Below are 20505 nucleotides of genomic sequence, written 5' to 3'. Positions count from 1 at the left end.
AACTTCAAATGTTAATTTTCCCAAAGTAGGAGGTCCGAGGACCCGGCATAACTAAGGTTCTGTTTAACAAATGACAAGATATCAATTTCCACAAGGTTTGTGGTCCGAGGACTACACTTAACCAAGTTTCTGTTTGACTCTTAAGAATAGCAACTTCAAATGTTAATTTTCCCAAAGTAGGAGGTCCGAGGACTCGGCATAACTAAGGTTCTGTTTAACAAATGACAAGATATCAATTTCCACAAGGTTTGTGGTCCGAGGACGATACTTAACCAAGTTTCTGTTTGACTCTTAAGAATAGCAACTTCAAATGTTAATTTTCTCAAAGTAGGAGGTCTGAGGACCCGGCATAACTAAGGTTCTGTTTAACAAATGACAAGATATCAATTTCCACAAGGTTTGTGGTCTGAGGACGACACTTAACCAAGTTTCTGTTTGACTCTTAAGAATAGTAACTGCAAATGTTAATTTTCCCAAAGTAGGAGATCCGAGGACCAGACATAACTAAGGTTCTGTTTAACAAATGACAAGATATCAATTTCCACAAGGTTTGTGGTCCGAGGACGACACTTAACCAAGTTTCTGTTTGACTCTTAAGAATAGTAACTGCAAATTTTAATTTTCCCAAAGTAGGAGGTCCGAGGACCCGGTATAACTAAGGTTCTATTTAACAAATGACAAGATATCAATTTCTACAAGGTTTGTGGTCCGAGGACGACACTTAACCAAGTTTCTGTTTGACTCTTAAGAATAGTAACTGCAGGCCCCAGAGGTACTTATAACTTTGAAATGTTAACTAACAAAAGCACATTTTATTAATAGTAATACCTTCTAAGGTTATTTACATTCCATGGGCGTGGTACAATTCTTTCATCTAGGTCAGCTAGCTGATATGACCCTATGCCTGCTACTGAAACAATGCGATAGGGGTCTTCCCAGTTTGGTCCTAGCTTACCCCAAGCTGGGTTCTTAGAAGTGCCCACAACTTTTCTTAGTACGAGATCCCCAGGCGCGAGTGGTCTTAGCTTCACGTGGGCATCATATCCCCGTTTAAGCTTCTGTTGATAATAAGCCATTTGGACCATAGCTGCCTCCCGTCGTTCCTCAAGTAAGTCAAGACCTTTCTCCAAGAGTCCATTGTTATTCTCCGGGCTAAAAGAACTCGTCTTCAGGGTGGGAAAACCAGATTCCAGAGATATAACCGCCTCGGCTCCATAAGTCATAGAGAATGGTGTTTCTCCCGTGGACCTGCGCAGTGTAGTCCGATACGTCCACAGAACATGTGGGAGTTCTTCTGCCCATCTGCCTTTTGCATCGTCCAACCTTTTCTTGAGCCCACTAACTATGACCTTATTAACGGCCTCGGCTTGCCCATTTCCCTGAGGATAAGCTGGGGTGGAGTATCTATTTATGATGCCCATATCGCCACAATATTTCCTAAAAGCCTTGCTGTCAAATTGAACACCATTGTCTGATATAAGCGTATGTGGTATTCCGAACCTAGTGACAATATTTTTCCAAACAAACTTCTTGGAATCAACGTCTCTGATATTTGCTAAGGGCTCAGCCTCGACCCATTTAGTGAAGTAGTCTGTCCCTACGAGCAGCCATCTTTTGTTACCTGCTGCTCTCGGAAATGGCCCCACTATGTCCAATCCCCATTGTGCGAAAGGCCAAGGACTAGAAAGAGGATTAAGAACCCCTCTAGGTTGATGAATATTAGGGGCGAACCTTTGGCATTGATCACATTTTCTGGCATAGTCTTGAGCCTCCCGCTGCATATTAGGCCACCAATAACCCTGAGTCAGGGCTCTATGGGCTAAGGACCTTCCCCCAGTGTGGCTTCCACAAATCCCTTCATGCAATTCTTCCAAAAGCGTTTCTGTTGATTCCGGGTGTACACACAACAAGTACGGTCCCGAGAAGGATCGTTTGTACAGTTTCTGATCCTCGGATAACCAGAAACGTGGCACCTTTCGACATACCTTATCTGCTTCAAACTTGTCCTCAGGAAGGATGTCGTTCTTAAGAAAAGATACGACCGGGTCCATCCAACTAGGTCCAAGCCTTATTAGATGGATGCGAGCCGCATTGACAGCGGTAAGAGTTGGCTCTAGCAAATCCTCCACAAGGATAATCCTGGGCAAACCCTGAGCCGAAGACGTTGCTAACGTAGCCAAAGAATCGGCATGGGTGTTTCCACTCCTAGAGATGTGAGCTAAGACGAAGGAGTCAAATTCAGCTTGCTGACGCTTGACTTGGGCCAAATATTCCTGCATTCTTGGGTCCCTAGCCTCCATGGTCCTCGTGACCTGGCCGACCACTAACTGAGAGTCCGATAACGCGTGGACTTCCTTTCCACCCATCTTATGTACTATGTTCATGCCCACCAAGACTGCTTCGTACTCGGCTTCATTATTAGTAACCGAGAATGACAGCCTTAGAGATTTTTCGAAGATAATTCCCTTAGGGGATATCAGGACAAGTCCGACACCAGACCCTTTCTGATTAGCTGCCCCATCCACATACATTTTCCAAGTCGGAAGGGCTGCGGCCGTGACAACACCAACTGATTTTCCATCCATGTGTGCTTCTTTCAGAGTTTCTTCTAGCAATGGTTCGGTAAACTCTGCCACCAAGTCAGCGAGGACCTGGCCCTTCCCCGAGGTACGAGGCTTGTATTTAACGTCAAAGGCTCCCAGAATGGTTCCCCACTTTGCCACCCTACCAGAGTAATCGGCATTGCATAACACCGCCTTGAGAGACAATTGGGTAAGAACCACCACCGTATGGGACTGGAAATAATGAGGAAGCTTCCGCGTGGCATGAACTATGGCCAGAAGTGCTTTCTCCAAGAGTAGGTAGTGCACCTCGGCCTCATTCAAAGACTTACTAACGTAGTAGACCGGTCTTTGTACCCCGCTTTCATTTCTTATAAGGACCAGGCTGACCGCGTGGACGGCCACTGCCAGATAAGCAAACAAAACCTCGTCCGCCTCGGGGCGAGACAAAATGGGTGGCCAAGAAAGATATTGCTTAAGCTGTTGGAAAGCTAACACGCAGTCCTTGGTCCATTGAAACCCTTTCCACTTGTTCAGCAACTGGAAGAAAGGACAGCACCGGTCAGCTGACCGAGATATAAATCTGTTTAGTGCGGCAATCATTCCGGTCAATTTCTGGATTTCTTTTGGGTTCCGAGGCGGCTGCAAATCCTGAATAGCCTTAACCTGTGCTGGGTTTACCTCTATGCCTCTATGAATAATCATGTATCCCAAGAACTTTCCAGACCCCACGCCAAAAGAGCACTTTGAGGCGTTAAGGCGCAGCTTGTACTTTCTTAGCACCTGAAAGGTGTCGGCCAGATCTTTCACGTGTGAATGTATTGTTTTACTCTTCACCACCATATCATCCACATATACCTCAATGGTCTTCCCCAGTTGCTGTTCAAACATTCTGGTCATCATTCTTTGGTAGGTAGCCCCAGCATTCTTCAACCCAAATAGCATGACCTTATAGTGGTAGTTCCCTGTTGGATTAATGAAAGCAGTCTTCTCCTGATCCTCCAATGGTAATGGAATCTGATGGTAACCCTGGAAGGCATCCAAAAAACTCATACGAGGATGTCCGACAATGGCATCCACCAGTTGATCAATACGCGGCATTGGGAACAAATCCTTGGGGCAAGCCTTTTTCAAATCTGTGAAGTCCACACATACTCTCCACGTTCCATTCTTCTTTTTAACCACAACCGTATGCGCTAACCATTCGGGGTAGAAAACTTCTTTAATAGTCCCAGCCCTCTTGAGTTTGAGCACCTCTTCCTTCACAGCCTCGGAATGTTCTTTGGAAGAACGCCGAGGTGGCTGCCTTCTCGGAATAATGGCAGGGTTGACGTTTAAACGATGACAAATGAAGCTCGGATCTACGCCTGGAGCCTCATAAGGATCCCACGCAAAAACATCGATATTGTCTTTCAGAAATTCCAACAACTCTATCTTCTCCTGATGCGGCAAACGCATGCCGACTTGGAAGAACCTCCCTGGGTCAACAGCTATCAAAAACTTCTCTAACTCCTCACAATGAGCCTCCTCTCCTGTCACCACTCCAGGTGCATCAGGAGCTGTTAATTGCTATAAGTCCTTGGTGATCAAAGCCGAAGACTCGGCTTCCGTCTGGTGCAGCACTGCAGCCGACATGCATTGTCTGGCCACCGATTGACTGCTGAGGATCTCTTCAACGTATTCTCCCAAGGAGAACTTGACCTTAACATGTAAGGTAGAGGAGACTGCTCCTAGGGTGTGCAGCCATGGCCTGGCGAGGATAGCTGTATATGGGGAGTACGCGTCAACCACAATGAAATCCACCTCAACCGTTTCTGAACCAGATTGAATGGGCAAACGAATATGTCCCTTCGGCACAACGGCTCTTCCTTCAAAGCTTATAAGTGGCGAATCATAAGGAGTGAGATCCTCTAACTTCAACTTTAGCCCCTTAAATAAATCAGGGTACATGATATCTGCACCGCTGGCCTGATCAATCATCACCCTCCTTACATCATAGTTCCCTATCCTAAGAGTAACTACAAGAGCATCATCATGGGGTTGGATAGTTCCCACCTTATCCTCCTAGGAAAATCCCAAGACGGGCAAATTCAGCTTCAACCTCTTCGGCTTGTAGCCTGACACCTCGGCCTGAGGATGTGAAACTGCCATCACCCTGGTGGGACCTGAGCCGGTCCTGCCAGGTGCAGCAAAAATAACATTAATTGTTCCTAACGCCGGCCGACATGAATTATTCCTCTGATTGTTTGAGCCGGATTGACTGCCCTGCCCGCTAGGTTGACACAAGTGCTGCTTCAGTTTTCCTTCACTGACAAGCTGCTCCAAGTGGTTCCAAAGGGTCCGACAATTCTCGGTAGTGTGGCCCACATCCTGATGGTACTGGCAAAAGAGGTTCTGATTCCTCTTTGTGGGGTCTCCTGCCATCTTGCTAGGCCACCTGAAGAAGGGCTCCTTATGAACCTTCTCCAATAGCTGGTGCACTGGTTCTCGGAACACAGTGTTCACGGCCTGAGGTGCTACCGAACCGGACTGCCTGGTATAATCTCTCCTCGGCTTGTTATTGTGGTGTCTATCCGACCTGAAATCCCTTCTCTCCTGCGAGATAACCTTCTTATTTCCCTTTCCTTGTTGCTGGTCTTCCTCTACCCTTTTGTATTCATCAATACGATCCATGAGGCGACGTACGTTGCGGACGGGCTTTTTAGTCAAAGACTTTCTTAAGTCGTGATCAGTAGGAAGACCTACCTTAAAGGTATTGAGCGCCACCTCATCAAAGTCACCATCTATTTCGTTAAACATCTCCCAGTAACGGTCGGAGTATGCTTTCAATGTCTCCCCTTTCCTCATGGTCATGGATAGCAGCGAGTCTAATGGCCGAGGTACTCTGCTACACGTAATGAACCGCGAAGCGAATGCTCTAGTAAGCTCCCCAAACGAACCTATAGACCCCGATTTAAGGCCGTTGAACCACCTCATAGCAACAGGTCCCAAGCTAGAGGGGAAAACTTTACACATCAGGGTCTCGTTGTGAGAGTGTACCGCCATCCTCTGGTTAAAGTGACTCACGTGCTCCACCGGATCAGTCCGGCCATTGTAGATGGTAAAGGTGGGCTGGGTGAATCTCCTGGGGAGCCTCCCCTTCTCAATCCTCCATGAGAATAGAGATTTGGAGAGTTGGTGCAACGCCCAACTCATAGCATCGTTCCCCAAGCCCCTGGAAGGAAGTTTCTTGCGCCTGTGAGCTGGCTGGTCGTCCTCCTTACAAGAGGACATTGCGCTGGGGGGTGAGCATGACCTTGAGCCATAACTACCTCTCCGGACCTCCTCTGAGGAAGGATTAGATGAGGACGGTGAAGACCTACGTCTGGCGCGGCGTAGCTTTCTCTTCAAACGATTAATCTCCTCTTGCATGGCTTTAGCACCATCCTCGTGGGTGGCGCTACCCCCGCCATGAGTATGGCTAGCCCTGGGGTATTCTGTATGGACACTTCCCTCATGATCCCTTCGACGTTCAAGACGCTCGAAAAGATCCTCAGGTTATGATCCTTGAGACTCTGCATGGTGTGAGCCTAGGCCTGCCATAGTGTCCCAGCTCCTTCTAGATTGGATTTCCCACAGATGGCACCAATTGTAAGTGCACAATTGCACCTGGATCCCAAAGACAACTACGGGCTCAGGCCCAATAAGCCTTAAATAATCAAATTTGTAGAGTGTGGGCTTGAAATCTAGGTTAGAGGTACTGAGAACTTGATAACAGGTTAAGAGTTACAAACACTCGTAAATAACAAATAATAATTGCAAATAGGCCTCCTCGGACATAGGCCGAGGACTACTTCTGTATTATTTCTCTTTCTTTCTTAAAAGTTTTAATTCTTAATTTCTTTCTTAGTTACAGACCGCTTCCTTTCTTTGGCGTTCATCCCCCTTAAATACTTCTTTTCCTGATGCTTTATCCACGTGTTGCTCCAACCCCCTCTCTCCTAGATATTTCTTTTCTTAGTGCCTTTGAATAGTGACCAGAAGTTTCAGTTCTACTGTTCAGGGGCCACTTCCCCATTAATGTGGCCAGGGAGGTAGGTGCAGAGTCTTTAATGTGGAGGTGGCAGCCTTTGCTTTTGGTATTTTTCTAACACCGGTGTACCTCGAAGGTTCAGGGTTTCCCCCTTTTAACCAACAGTCTTTCCGGAATATTGTCTTGACCTTCATAGTGAAGCTCCGAGTTCTCCTGGGTCTATCAGAGGAGAAACTTACCCTCGGATGTGTCCTCGGACCCTTGGCGTATGGGCCGATTCGCAGTACTAACAAATTCTTAGCCTAAGAGCAGGTCGGCCCTCCTTGCTACAGTCCAAAGGCCCATATGCCCACTTGGATCTTTTTACTCCCCACAAACATATTAATTATTTTCATTAAGTGAACTTTGATTATCACTACTTAAAATACTTTAATCTATTAGTTTAGGACAATTATGTGTTTACATTGTACTATCAATGTAAGATTTACATGGTAAACCAAACAAATGTGTACAGTATTATACTAATTTGCAAAAAAATGTGCAATACACATTTTTTTAGAAACAATGTATCTTATATTGATAATATAATGTAAACTAAGAATTTTCTATTAGTTTTTTTTTTTTTTTTTTTTTTTTAAATTGAGGTTTAAGATGAACAAATTTTTACTTTTGTTGTTGGGCTTTTTTTTTTTTTTTTTTTTAATGTTTAAGAAGACCAAGATATTGCTAAGAATATCATGTTTAACCTTATTTCAACTGAACTTAAAAATATTTTAAGATCAAGGTGTTCACATTTTCATTTTAGGAGGAAAAATAAAAAATAAAAAATATTATTGTAGGGTCAATGGGCCCTGGAGTAAATATTTATGTATGTACTGGGCCAGTGGCCCAATCCGAAGACATTAGGAAGTCCGAAAATGGGAAAATATCTCCTCAAAGGTCCGGGTTGGAAAATAAAAAGATAGAGTTTGACTAAGATCGTCCAAGAAAATGGTCCGAGGTAGAATACTTCCTCGACAGAATAAAGGGGAGGTTGAGAAGGATAGTCTGTTTACCAGAAGTAACCTTCTAGGAAGTCCTGTCGATAAGGATGTACATGGTAAGAGTATAGGACAAGGAAGGACCATGAAATATCTAAGGAAAAAGTTGTTGCCACCGCATTGAATGCTCTGCAGCTAACTTTCTGGCCGCATTAATGAGGAGATGATGGCTGAACATTAGGGTTCAGCTTTACAGCTACCTCCAAAGACTTCAGGGAGGGGCTGATAAGACAAGTATCAAAATCAGTAATCTGATCCATAAGTGAAGGAGGTAGAGACGAAGAAAAATGATATAAAAAGAAGAAAAGACATTCAAGAAGGGGGATCGGAGAAAAAAGAGAGAAAACATTGTAGACTGAATATTTTTGTAATCTTCATTTAAAGAAGAAAGAGGTATAAGATCTAGCTCCTCAGCTTGAGTCCGAAGACGGTTTTTCATCATACAAACTTGTCAATCACTATTGTTTTATGATTTGGAGTCTTTACTGTCGTTAACTAAGCCCATAAACAACCAGATTTAGAACTCACTTTCTATAAATTTATTGTATTGGGTTCTTTGGGCCATACCCTCTCTACTATTGGGTTTAAGTGCAAATTGTGACCTTACAATTATATATTATAAAAAAAATTACAGCTCAAGGGATTCATTTGAACCCCCTGAACTCAACTAATCCTTCCTTCTGAAGTTCTTCACTTAATTTTGGTTTGGTTTTTTATTGATTGATTTTAGCATTCTTAAATAGTAGAGTAGAGTGGACTTCGTAGAGTTTTAGTTCAACTCAATTTCTCTTGGATTCAAACTTAATTTGTAGAGGTGTGAAAAATAATCACATTGCTGTTTTTTTTAATCCAAACAAAATTGTAGCTAATAGGTGTAGTAATATAATTTAAATGAAAAAAAAAAAGATTAGATGAAGATGAAGATGAAGATTTTGGATTGTAATCAAATTAAGAAGAAATAGATGAATAAAAGAATTTGGATTGTAATTAAATTAAGATTTTTATCAATTTAGAAATTGTAGGAAAAGAAGACAAGAAAAAAAATTATATCTATTTTATTTTTGTGTGTAGTAATTTGGTTTTTTTTTTTATTGATTGATTTTAGCATTCTTAAATAGTTTTAGATCAACTAAATTTCTCTTGGATTCAAACTTAATCAATTTGAATACATAATCCTTAAAGAAACGGCACAGAGACATATTAAGCACAGCAAATGTAATTCAATTGTAATCAAATTAAGATTTATATCGCATGAAGCAACTTTATCTCTAACTTATTTAATTATATCTTTCTCAAATTCTAAAATCTCTCACAACTTTACCTTAAAAAAATATGTAAAAATTACATGAATTATAAAAGAAGTTAAGATATATTTTATCAACTTAGAAATTATAGAAAAAAAATTACATATTTTTTAAAATTTTAAAAAAATTCTGCATTGTGGTAAAATAACTTGATGCAATCATAATATCAAGCCCAATTTTTATTATATAATATATAATACGACTTTAATGAACATAGTATATGATATTATATAGGATATTCTTTTAGATAAAAGAATCTTATCAAAAAGTAAAAATAAAAGAAGATAATATAGTTTTTGACTTTTTTTTTTCTTTGGGCAAAAATCTATGTAATCATTGTGTATCACGTTTAGTGGATAAGTACAAATTAAAAAATATATATTTAATTCATTGTACGAATAGAAATTTGACAGGTCATGCCAAGAGAGGATTACATTAATATCATGATAATCCTTCCACGTCATATTCCGTAACTTCCGCCCACCGACTGTCGGGCTATATGACAGGTGTCAAATTACAGTAACGTAAACCGAATTTAGTAACACGCGTCATCTTCCAATTCGTTACTACTTAGAAAAAAAAAAACTCAACTTTCTTTAAAAAAGGCAGTAATCACGTCTGTGAAAGCTCAACTTCAGATCCTGGCCGTTAATTTTTTCCCTGACAGAGAAAAATATAACAGATGGCTTTCCAGCAAGGGCACACTTATCAAGACGACCGACTATTCAGAAAAGAATAACTACAAAACAAGCGATCCTCGATTTCAGCCGTTTGATTAAACAAAATTAGATTAGACGGCTGTGAGTGGCAATGTTCTACAGTCTCAATTTAAAAGTAGAAGATATTTTTAGACAAACGAGGGTATAAAAGTAATTTCGAAAATTATTAGAAAGCTCTGGAAGAAACAGAATTGTTCAGAGCTATAAATACTACGCGCTTTCGAATTTCCTCTACCAAACTTTGTTTCTCTCTCATATTTTATTTTTGAACTCTGTTTCTCTCTCTCTTTCTCTCTCTCGCAAACTCAAAACGTCAGCGAGTCACCGCAAAGGCGAATCGGAGCTACGAAGACTGAGTTGGATCAATCTCACAGTGTTCGAATTGGCGACCGAGACGTCTCTCTCCGCAGATTGAAAGTTCGTCATTCTGTTGTTAATTCGTATAATTTTATACTAGTTTCTTTCAATTGATCGTGTTTTGAGTGGCTCTGTTTTTTATTTTTTTATTATTATATAAATTAGCTCTTTTTTAGGTAATGTAATTACCGATTTTGTTTTTGTGTTTCTTTTGTGTTCGTTAGATTTTGTTTGGTTTCTGAGAAAATTCAGCTGAGGAGAGAGAAACTGATTTGAAATCTTGCATTTTCTGGTTTAGTTGCCTAGATAACGAAATTTAAAGTTTCTTCTCTGGAACGATTACACGGAGAATATAAGGTTTCAAAGCTCTGGACTCCTTTTTCCCTTTTACGCTTAGGTTTCTCAGTGGCCAAACAGTACACTAGGGTCAAATTGATGAAATTGGATAATTTAGAGTGTCATTGTTTCTTTTCGTGCCTGCGTGTATGAAATTGAATTTTGGTTGAGCTATGATTGTGTATGAAATTGAATTGCAATGCGTGGACTGCTGTGGACGTTATTTTTTGGTTGAAGTAATTGTGAGAATTTCGTATTCAATCTTTGTCTTAATTTTTCTGGTCATTGCTGATTTATGCCCGGTTCAAAGTTTTTTCTGCTAGATTATGGCTGATTTATGCTCCATTCGGAGTTTTTTTTTTTTTTTTTTCTTCTGCTAGATTATGATTGTTTAATTTCAATTAGTGTGGTGATACGGTTGTCTTGGTGCATTTTCTGTGATCTGGTTATCTTTACATGTTGTATGGTTTTTAAATCTACGCGGGAAGAGAGCACTGCGCGAGTTATTTCATGTGTTTGACGCGTGTGGTGATTTCTTGTTTCAGTAGTTTTTTTTTTTTTTTTTGTCGTTGCGTGATATCATTATCGATGCTTTTTTCAGGAGTTGATATTTTATGTGGCAAATATCGTTTGTAGTTTTGTGAGCATATTAGGAACTTCTTCGATTGTTTGCATTCTGTTGGAAGTCAATAAAGCAGTTCCTTAGTAGGGTTGATATTGCTCCAGTAATCTTTCTAGGAAAAACTCTCTGTTGGTAAAGGAGGCACCAGCCTTTCATTTGACTTTGATTTCGTTAAATTAAATATTACTATTAAGCAGATATAGTAGTCGAAATTATGTCTGCTTTCGGTGTATTGAATTCTTTATTAATGGAGAAACCGACAGCTGAAGTATTTTTCCTTGAAGGTGTTATGAAATAATTACATTGCATCATGAGAGAGTATTGTGTTTGGAAACAACAACTCATCATTCAATTGGGGTATTATTAGGATTAATTTAATTAACAAAGAATGAACCTTTATAATGGCAATGGCATAGGGAATTTAGAAACACACACCCTAATTGTGTGTCTTTTTTTCTTTTTCTTGCTAATACGTCTCAATATTGTGAACCTCTAATTAAGAGGAGGAGGAAGAAATGGGGGAAGGAAGTAAACTACAAATATGATCAGAACAAACATGACATCAAGTAGTTGAAAAAATAACTTTGGAAGTCGGGTTAAAATGGCTTTTTTTTTTTTTTTTGTGCCTATTTGGAAGTAGCTTTATGGACACAAAAGAGTTACTGCAAATATAAATAGAACTAAAGTGAATTCATGAAGCAACTTACTGACTTAGGAAGCTGAGGGTGAAAAAGCCTTTTGTTTTGGTAGTGTCTTTATGAACACAAAATTAGGTACCGGAAAAAATATACATTTTTGTTTTGGTAGTGTCTTTATGGACAAAAAATTACGTACCGGAAATAGAAAACATCACTACTCAATAACTCAGCATTTCTGTAACGTTGCTCAATGTATCTTGTGATATTTACAAATTCTTTATAAACGTTTGAGGCATTTTGGATTGTAAGTGATACTTGGTGCATTTTTTAGGCTAACGACTACTGCAGCTGTTCATGCTAATGGCCGTGAAAATGTAAATTGAGTGGAATAGCATAAACAACTATTCTATCTCTAGTAAGCTATCTTGTGTTGACTGTCTAAATAAAAGCCAGCTAATAAAGAGCCACTTCTTTTATGCCCCGTGGTCTGTGCTCGGTCTTTCCATCTTCTTCTCTTACCAAGTATTAGTTCTTGTGGGGGTGGGGGATAAGTGCCGGGTTCAAGCGTCTAGGAGTGAGCTTCACACAAATCTATTAGATTTTAGATTAAGGGAGACATCTATTAGATTTTAGATTAGGGGAGAGGAGAATTTTTCTTTATAAAAAATAAAAAATAACTCTACGAAAAGAAAAATTATGCTGGACAAACAAACAGCATTTGTTAGGTTCCACCATCTCTGCCATTCAATAGGAACTCTTCACACTGTCAAACTCTAGAGTGGGCCAATATAAAGTGTAAAAACGCCTGGGAAATGGGTAATTAACTGTATCACCTCTTTTAGTGGTCCTTAGTTTCATTGCTCTACCCTTATCAAAATGGCATTAGGTCTCTCTGTCCCCTTCCTAAATCCTAAACTGTTATTGAAACCTATCAATTTTACAATCCATGTCAGTAGATAATGAGAGGATTTTCTAAGACACAGATGAACTGAATTGTGAGTGGGGAGAAGCCTCTCAAGTCCTTTGACATAAGGTTTTAAGATTGTGGTAAGTACAGTTCTCAATGGAGACTTGGTTCAGAGATGCCAATTGAGGTAGGCTTGTCCTTGTCGGACACTCAAAATGACACTTTTCTTCATTCTCACTTACCCCTCAATTTTCTTTTTTGCTTTCTGGAGCACATTTGATTGTGTGATGTATTGCTTTTACCTTAGGTTGGGGCATCTATTGGTCGTATCCAGTATAGTGGATTTGGTTCCAATCAAGAAGTGATCATGCCATGCTATTCGTTTCTATAAAGTATACACAGACGGAGGCTCTGGAGTTCCGTTATATGGGACTCTTATAGATCTACTTGTTTTGATGAATCCTTGTCTTGGAGTATTGCTGATTGGAGCACTTCAACCTTACTTGGATTATGTTGTTGCTGATTTCCATTGGTCTGCAGCTGTGTAGAAGAAATCAACAGTAGCATGCGGTGTTTGCCTGGCTGGCATGGTCGGGTGACTGAGACTGTCTTTCAAAGTTTTAGAATAATTTCTAAATTTTTCCTTTATGCAGGTGCTCTAGGCTTATTGCCAGATTCTAGATAATTTATAATTCTATCCAAAGTATCCAATGGGCGATCTGGCTATGGCAATTAATCATTCTGAGTCTCAACATTTTGCGCTTCAAGACATACACCATATAGCCTTCAAAGGGAAGGAAATGGAAGCTGTCTACTCTGAACAGTCAAATCAGGATTGCATGATTGCAGAAGAATCAGTAGATTCTACAAAAACTGCCAAAGAATTTGAGAAAGGACTTATGCAATATGGGTAAAGTCTTGCTCGTTTAGCTGCTTGTTTGGATTTGCATCTCCTTATCTTTTCTATTTTATTTATTTTTATCTAAATTATCTTTTCTATTTTCTTGATATTTAATACTTGGCAACATTTATTGCAGATGTTCACATTATCGGCGAAGGTGCCGCATTAGAGCTCCTTGTTGCAATGAGATATTTGATTGTCGTCATTGTCATAATGAGGCAAAGGTGAGTTAACTGGTCATCCTTAAACAATTTTTTATGTGTTTTTTTTTAATGAATACTTTGTGATTTTTTAAGTAGCAATGGATTTTAACTTTTCTGTTGTTGTACAGAATAGCATTAATGTTGATCAAAAGCATAGACATGAAATTCCACGCCATCAAGTCAAACAGGTAGAAATCATTCACAAGTTTACTAGCTTTTGTTTTTCTGGCTTTTCTATGCATTCTTCATGGTTTTAGTACCTCTTTGACACTGACAAAGTATTCCTTGTTAAATATTTTCAGGTGATATGTTCACTATGTGGCACCGAACAAGAGGTGAGCAGAGATTACTTTGTATTATTGTTTTCCATCATTCCCTCATAACCACTTATAAAAAAGGGAATGCAATATCACAGAACTTTATGAATTTAATATTCATAAAAGTGGCTTGCTAGTCAATTTGTGTACCCATAGTTTGTACTTTTAACTAGGAGATGATCATAGTTGAAGACAAAAAACATAGTCTACTCAATTTAAAAGATTTATTTTCTTTGAAAGATATATATTTTTTGGTTGATCTCTTAGAAGTAACTACTTCTAACTCAAGTTGCTCAATGTGTTGGTTGCTGCTACTACAGGTTCAGCAAGTATGTATTAATTGTGGTGTCTGTATGGGGAAATACTTCTGCGAGACTTGCAAGTTGTTTGATGATGATGTATGTAATCAATCTTTTCCTTCAACCTCCTCTCCCCAAAAAAAAAAAAAAAAGAAAGTAACAAGGACCTCAGCATGGTTGTCGATTCCGTGCATCTTCTTGGTGTCACAGATGGTGTACCCGTTAATGAAATTTAACGACAATTGTGTAGACATGGATTTTGTCGTCCTTGTTACTTGGTCTTATTTCAGCCCTGTTGTCAACACTCATGATATCTTTTACAACAGTAATTCATATCAAGGAATTGATTTAATTACTTGTCTTGTTTTTCATATGTTGCAGACATCCAAGAAACAGTATCATTGCAATGGCTGTGGAATTTGCAGGTATGCTTGGTCATGTCTCAATCTGGTTAGGCCTTAGAGCATATTTAGGGAAGAATTACAGCTGATCATAGTGCGTGATTCAGTAGAGTTAAAGAATGAGACCAAGAATCTAAAAGATGAAAAAAAAAAAAGATATGGTGTGTTGGCATTGCCTTTCCCTAAATATGTATGTGGGTGCGAAGAGCCCCAGAAAGTGGAAATGCTAACTCTGTAATCAAGGGATTGCTTATCACCTTTGCATCTCCACAACTTTTAGGAGATACTGCCCCCCAAAGTCCCCAACAGCCAGCACATAATCCTCCTTTAATACTTGCGTTCTATTTCATCATGCTTGAATTTCTTTTCTGGTCATAACCTATATTTTTATTTTTTGTGACAGAATCGGAGGGCGTGAGAACTTCTTCCACTGCTCCAAGTGTGGTAAGCTACTCTTGTCTTGTTATTCTTATTACCTAAAATCCTAGCTGGGAGCTTATGTGTTATTATTCCATGTGTTTTGTTATCTAATTTTTCTTATCATATATTTGATTATGATGAAGGTTGTTGCTACTCAATTCTGTTGAAGAACAGCCACCCATGTGTAGAAGGAGCTATGCATCATGACTGCCCTGTTTGCTTTGAGGTAATACACGCTAGCTTCCTCTCATTTTCTAGTTGATGTAATATTTGTTCTGCATGATCAAAGCTGAATTGTAAGCATGATAATATGTTGATCTGCAGTATCTATTCGAGTCAAGAAATGATGTGACTGTTCTGCCATGTGGTCACACTATTCACAAATACTGCTTGAAGGAAATGCGGGATCATCTTCAGTGAGTGCTGGCACTTTTTTCTTTTTTCTTATTTTTACTATAAGCTGTACAATCTTACTGATCATCTCCATATTGTATTCTTCATTGAACAGGTTTGCTTGCCCTCTTTGCTCCAAGTCTGTTTGTGATATGTCCAAGGTATGGGAGAAAATTGACATGGAAATTGCAGCGACACCTATGCCAGAACCTTATCAAAATAAAATGGTGAGTCCTCTCTCTCCCTCTCTCATGTTGATTTTAATCAACTCAACTAAGCATTAATCTCAATGAATCGACATTACTTTTGGGGTTTGATATGTTTCTCTTTTTCACCATTCACATTGTTCAGAAGTAAATCACATTTAAACCAGAGCTCTATACAATTTTCTATGCCATTCTAGCAGTTTAATATCTTTGTGGAAACCCTGGTTCAACCTCATGTTCTTAGTCTAGGAAGGGCCAGTGTGAGGAAACCTGCCATGCAGTTCCTGCACATTCTCATTCAATCCTCTGGTCAAAGAGGAAAACCTGAACACTATCAATGGCAATTACTATATATGAAAATCTGATGGAAATACTGTTTTGCAGGTTTGGATCCTTTGCAATGACTGTGGTAAAAAATCAAAGGTACAGTTCCATGTTGTGGCTCAGAAATGCTTGGACTGCAAATCTTATAACACGCGCCAAACACGGGGCTGAGCAAGTGGCTATGGTTAGACCGTTGCAATGAAACTGGCAATGGCAATGACAACTGCAAGTGTACTCAAATTGAATGCATCTCTTACAAGGATTTCCCTTCACTCTTTCAATTACCTGAGTCATATTCATGGATAGAGGGAATTTTGGTCCTACCTTGGTGGTACTTACCTTGTTATCTGCTGGGAATTTCTCACAATCGATCCCGTCTTGCAGCAGCCTCTCTACCAGAAGATCCCTCATGATCCACTTGCAATCCCCTGTTTATCCTATGCATTTGTACCCCCATATTGTTCTCTTGTATTTAAAGAATGCCATCTATGCTTTTATTGCCGTCTACTTGTTTTCCTGCACTCCATAACACCACGTATGGTGCAGACTGCTCGCCTAAATAATTATCAAATATTATCAAAACTTTACTGCCACCATTTTAATAACCTAAACAGAGAACATTGATGTTAAGTAAATACAAATAATGAATAACCTGAATGGAGTTCTTATTTATCTTTAAATACAAACAGTGGTATTCAGGCCTCTTCGAGTATCTTATTAATCTCTTAGGTGTATGCAATCTTTTGATTCATATATACTAGGTTATTAAAGGGAGGAATTCTTTGGAGGTGACCTTTAGGTGGGGGCAGAAGATATTTTAAATTTAGGATCTCATAGACATTATAACATTAAGAAATTATAACATTAAGAAGTCTTAAGAACAAATAAACCAACCATTTGGTAAGGCCGAAAAAGATTGTCATAACAACTTGAATACATAAATAACTAATAAACTCATTTTTTATAGTTTAAGTTTATGAACTGAATGAACCAAAGTGACTGAAATGGACAAAAAATTATATGTTAGACATGAGCATAGTGTTACGTTTTAGTTTTTACAGTGGTGGCGTTACCTTACTGTCTGATGGTCTTAGGACCGCTTGATCTTAAAAAAAAAAAACTATATATAATAATTTAAAATTTTATATTTATTTACCTTAAAAAAAATTAGGACCGCTTGATCTTAAAAAAAAAATTTATATAATAATTTAAAATTTTATATTTATTTACCATAAAAAAAAATTAGGATTACGTGAAATTTTTTTTATGCTAATAAAATTAAGTTTTGGTTCATAATTTAAATAACTTAATAATATATTAGGATATTTCAATAGCAGCACAGGTCTGTTAGGGTTGCAGTGGACAGGGGTGTAATGCCTAGGCTACTATTTGTTTTGGTCCTTTCCCTAGGGCTAGGGACATGTTTTAATGGTTTACTGTTTTCCTTTTCCAATGGAAAAAAAAAAAAAAGCTGGGCTTAATGCCCAGTCTTTTATTGATATTCTATTTCGTTTCAATAAAGTTTTCTATTGTTTTGAGTTTATAAAAATATATATTTTTTGGGGCCTTTTAAGCTATAAAAAAAAAAAAAAAACTAAAATCTGAAAAAAAAAATATATATATATATATATATATATATATATATATAATTAGATTCTTTCGACTGAGCACTGCTCAATATAATACAATTTTTAATTTTTAATTATTTTTTATTACAATACAATTTTTAATTTTTAATTATTTTTTATTACAGTATTATTTTTCCTTACAATACATATATTACTTACTTCTCATTTTTAATTATTTTTTCTTATTTATTCTTAACCACATACGTCTTTTGTCTCTTTGATTTTTACATTTCATACTTTTAAATTTTATCACATCTTCATCTATACTTTTACATTTACGTGTTACCTTCCTCCTTGTTCGTAACTTTTGTCTTCTACTAATACCAGTGCGGCAGTGCCTCTTCTCAAGTTTTGAGTTTCAAATTTCTCAATATGATTTTTTTTTAGCTGTACAAGTACCTTTGTTCATTTTTTTTTTTTCCTTTTGAGGTTTTTTGGTTTACAAAATGGAAATTTTTTTTGGTTTTAAGAACAATTTTTTATTTTTTAAGCACAAATTTCATGCTGGCCGAATCTTGAATTTTGGCCGGTATTTACCGAAACACCCGAAATAGTCTGAAATGATCCGAAATTTTTTTCGAAGTGGAATAGGGTGGGTTATTGTTCCGGTTTGTTTATCGACAGGGTATTTTTCGGCCGGAACGAAATGTAATTAATAACATTGAATCAAACTCAATTACCTAAAGGCTAAAAAGTAATAAGATTGTGTAATTTATGCTTCCTAAGGAATACCCTGAACAAAATTTCTAGAGCCGCCACTGAGTTTTTAGATATTACTAATCTATGTTATGCACATAAATTTTGCATTAATGTGATAATACATATGCACTACAATTAAATTGCATTTCTCCACTATATAATGATTAGAAATCTATAAATTATTATGAATAGCACAAAAAATTTGCACTAATGTGATAATATATATGCACTACAATTAAATGGCATTTCTCCTCTATGTAAAGATTATTTATCCATAAATTTATTCTAGAGCAGATTCCAAATATATATATATATATATACACACACCATGGATCTCAAATCAATACATGGAGTAAACTCTACTACTATCTCTCAATGTGAGCAGATCCAAAGATTATTACAAATTTACAATCATCTCTTAGAAATCTAAAACTACTGCTTGTCTCTAATATATGTTTCATCACTTAAGAGTGTTAGTTTTCTTGTTGGTGAATGGTGAATCCATTATTAGCAAAACACAATATCTTAACAAAGAATCCTTGATTAGGAAAGACCCCAAGGTTTTGTTCATTTGTGGATCAAAGTCTTTATTAGTGGTCTCAATGTGAATGCAACTCTTTCATTGTTAGGTTCATATGGTTATGTAAAAACGCACTAGTTCTTATTGGAGGCAAAGAGAGACCTTGAAATGGTTTGGTGGTCAGTCATATTAACACACTCCATAATCTACCATAGCTAATGAGTTAATAGACTATAATTCTCTACCAATACAAACTTTGGAACCTAAAGGCTAGAAAATAAAACAGATCGAAGGGAATATGAAAACGATTGTCTTTCTCAACAAAGTAAAAATACATGAATGTCATTGCTCCCTATTGATGCAGGATTGTTAAAAAGTTCAGCACTATATTAGGTTTCTTGATGAATTCTTGAATAAGGGTTGATGTTAGAGTTTGGATTAGAAAAGAATGAATGATGATGGTTGTTTTGGGGCTGAAACAGGGGATAAACAAAAAATAACATAAAAAAACACTAGGCAATCACATCTAGGTCTTTCTAAGCATCACACCTAGGGTTTCTTAGCATCACACCTCAAAGAAGTTTGCATCACACAATCAAAACTTAAAACTAGCTGCTGAATTTTATTAATCAATCACAATATTCTTCAATAACATGAAAACAAAAGAGCCTTTATATAAAGGCTATGGTTATCATTTTCTTAGTGGGACTTGGACTCTAAATAGCCTATTCATAGAATGAATAGAAATACTAATAAATAAAGACTTAATAATACATAAACATAAAATAAGACTCATGGGTCTTTAGTGCGGCTAAGGATAGCCCTTTCCATATTTCTAGAAATTATTAAATTGTCCTTATTCTAATAGAACTTAATTAAAACTGATCTAACAGCAACTAAACAATAAAATAAGACTAAGCAAAGTCCCAAGAGAGCGTCCCATTATTCAAAACATCCCAAATTAAGGCTTGAGCATTAGAACCAGTTTTTTGCCTCTTATAGGTCTTCAAAGTGGGTTGCCACTTATGTTCCCCATCATCTCTCCCCGACCTGGAAATTCTCAACACTGGCGAGAAAAAAGAATGATAGCTCTCATAAAGGTCACAGTTGATATGTTGAAATTCTTCAATAGTAATCCAAGTACACTCTAAAAGAGGATGATTCTTCCATTTGAGCAAATACTTCTAATACCCACCTCCTCTCGTCGACAAAATTTGATCATCAAGAACATCATCAATGTCTTCCTTTGTGTGAGGGGCTGGAGGCAAGCGAACAATAGCCTGGTCCTCATCTTCATGATCAGAATGTCCTAGGTACATTGTCAAATCTTCAACATTAAACACGTTACTAATACCCATATTCGATGGTAATTCAAGGACATAAGCATTAGAGCTTATTTTCTTCACAATCTTGTATGGGCCCGCATTATTGGAATGGAGCTTTTTGTAAGTACCCTTAGGAAACCGCTCAGGTCGTATACGAACCATAACCATATCTCTTTCTTCAAAATTAGCAAAGTGTCGTCAAACATTAGCGTGAGCTTTGTATTCCTCGTTACTAAGTGCAATCTTTCTTCTCACATCATCATAAATCTCCTTATATGACTAGCAAAAGATTCAGCTTCATCACTTGATCTTGCACTTGGAGGTGAATTAATCAAATCAATGGGCTTTCTAGGTTGCAGCCCAATAACAACCT

General features: G+C 37.9%; 1 protein-coding gene across 2 annotated transcripts; it reads left to right on the top strand.

Annotated features, from left to right (window-relative positions):
- The first annotated feature begins 9869 nt into the window (after positions 1-9869).
- LOC142613427 (putative E3 ubiquitin-protein ligase RZFP34) lies at positions 9870-16553 on the top strand. 2 transcript variants are annotated; one of them, XM_075785790.1, is made up of 12 exons: positions 9870-10053; positions 13150-13406; positions 13534-13621; positions 13729-13788; positions 13903-13935; positions 14238-14315; positions 14598-14641; positions 15021-15061; positions 15181-15263; positions 15362-15453; positions 15546-15657; positions 16021-16553. In XM_075785790.1, the coding sequence occupies exons 2-12, from the start codon at positions 13207-13209 to the stop codon at positions 16129-16131; spliced, it is 942 nt and encodes a 313-aa protein (XP_075641905.1). In that variant the 5' UTR covers positions 9870-10053; positions 13150-13206; the 3' UTR covers positions 16132-16553. The 2 variants fall into 2 exon arrangements, with proteins under 2 accessions (XP_075641905.1, XP_075641904.1); XM_075785789.1 differs by lacking the exon at positions 9870-10053 and adding an exon at positions 10682-12683 and having other exon boundaries at positions 12804-13406.
- Positions 16554-20505: the final 3952 nt, after the last annotated feature.

The sequence above is a fragment of the Castanea sativa genome, chromosome 10 (genome assembly GCF_040712315.1).
Source record: "Castanea sativa cultivar Marrone di Chiusa Pesio chromosome 10, ASM4071231v1".
Classification (NCBI taxonomy): Eukaryota; Viridiplantae; Streptophyta; class Magnoliopsida; order Fagales; family Fagaceae; genus Castanea; species Castanea sativa.
The sequence above is the reverse complement of the archived record's forward strand: the minus strand, read 5'-3'. Positions and strand labels throughout refer to the sequence as shown.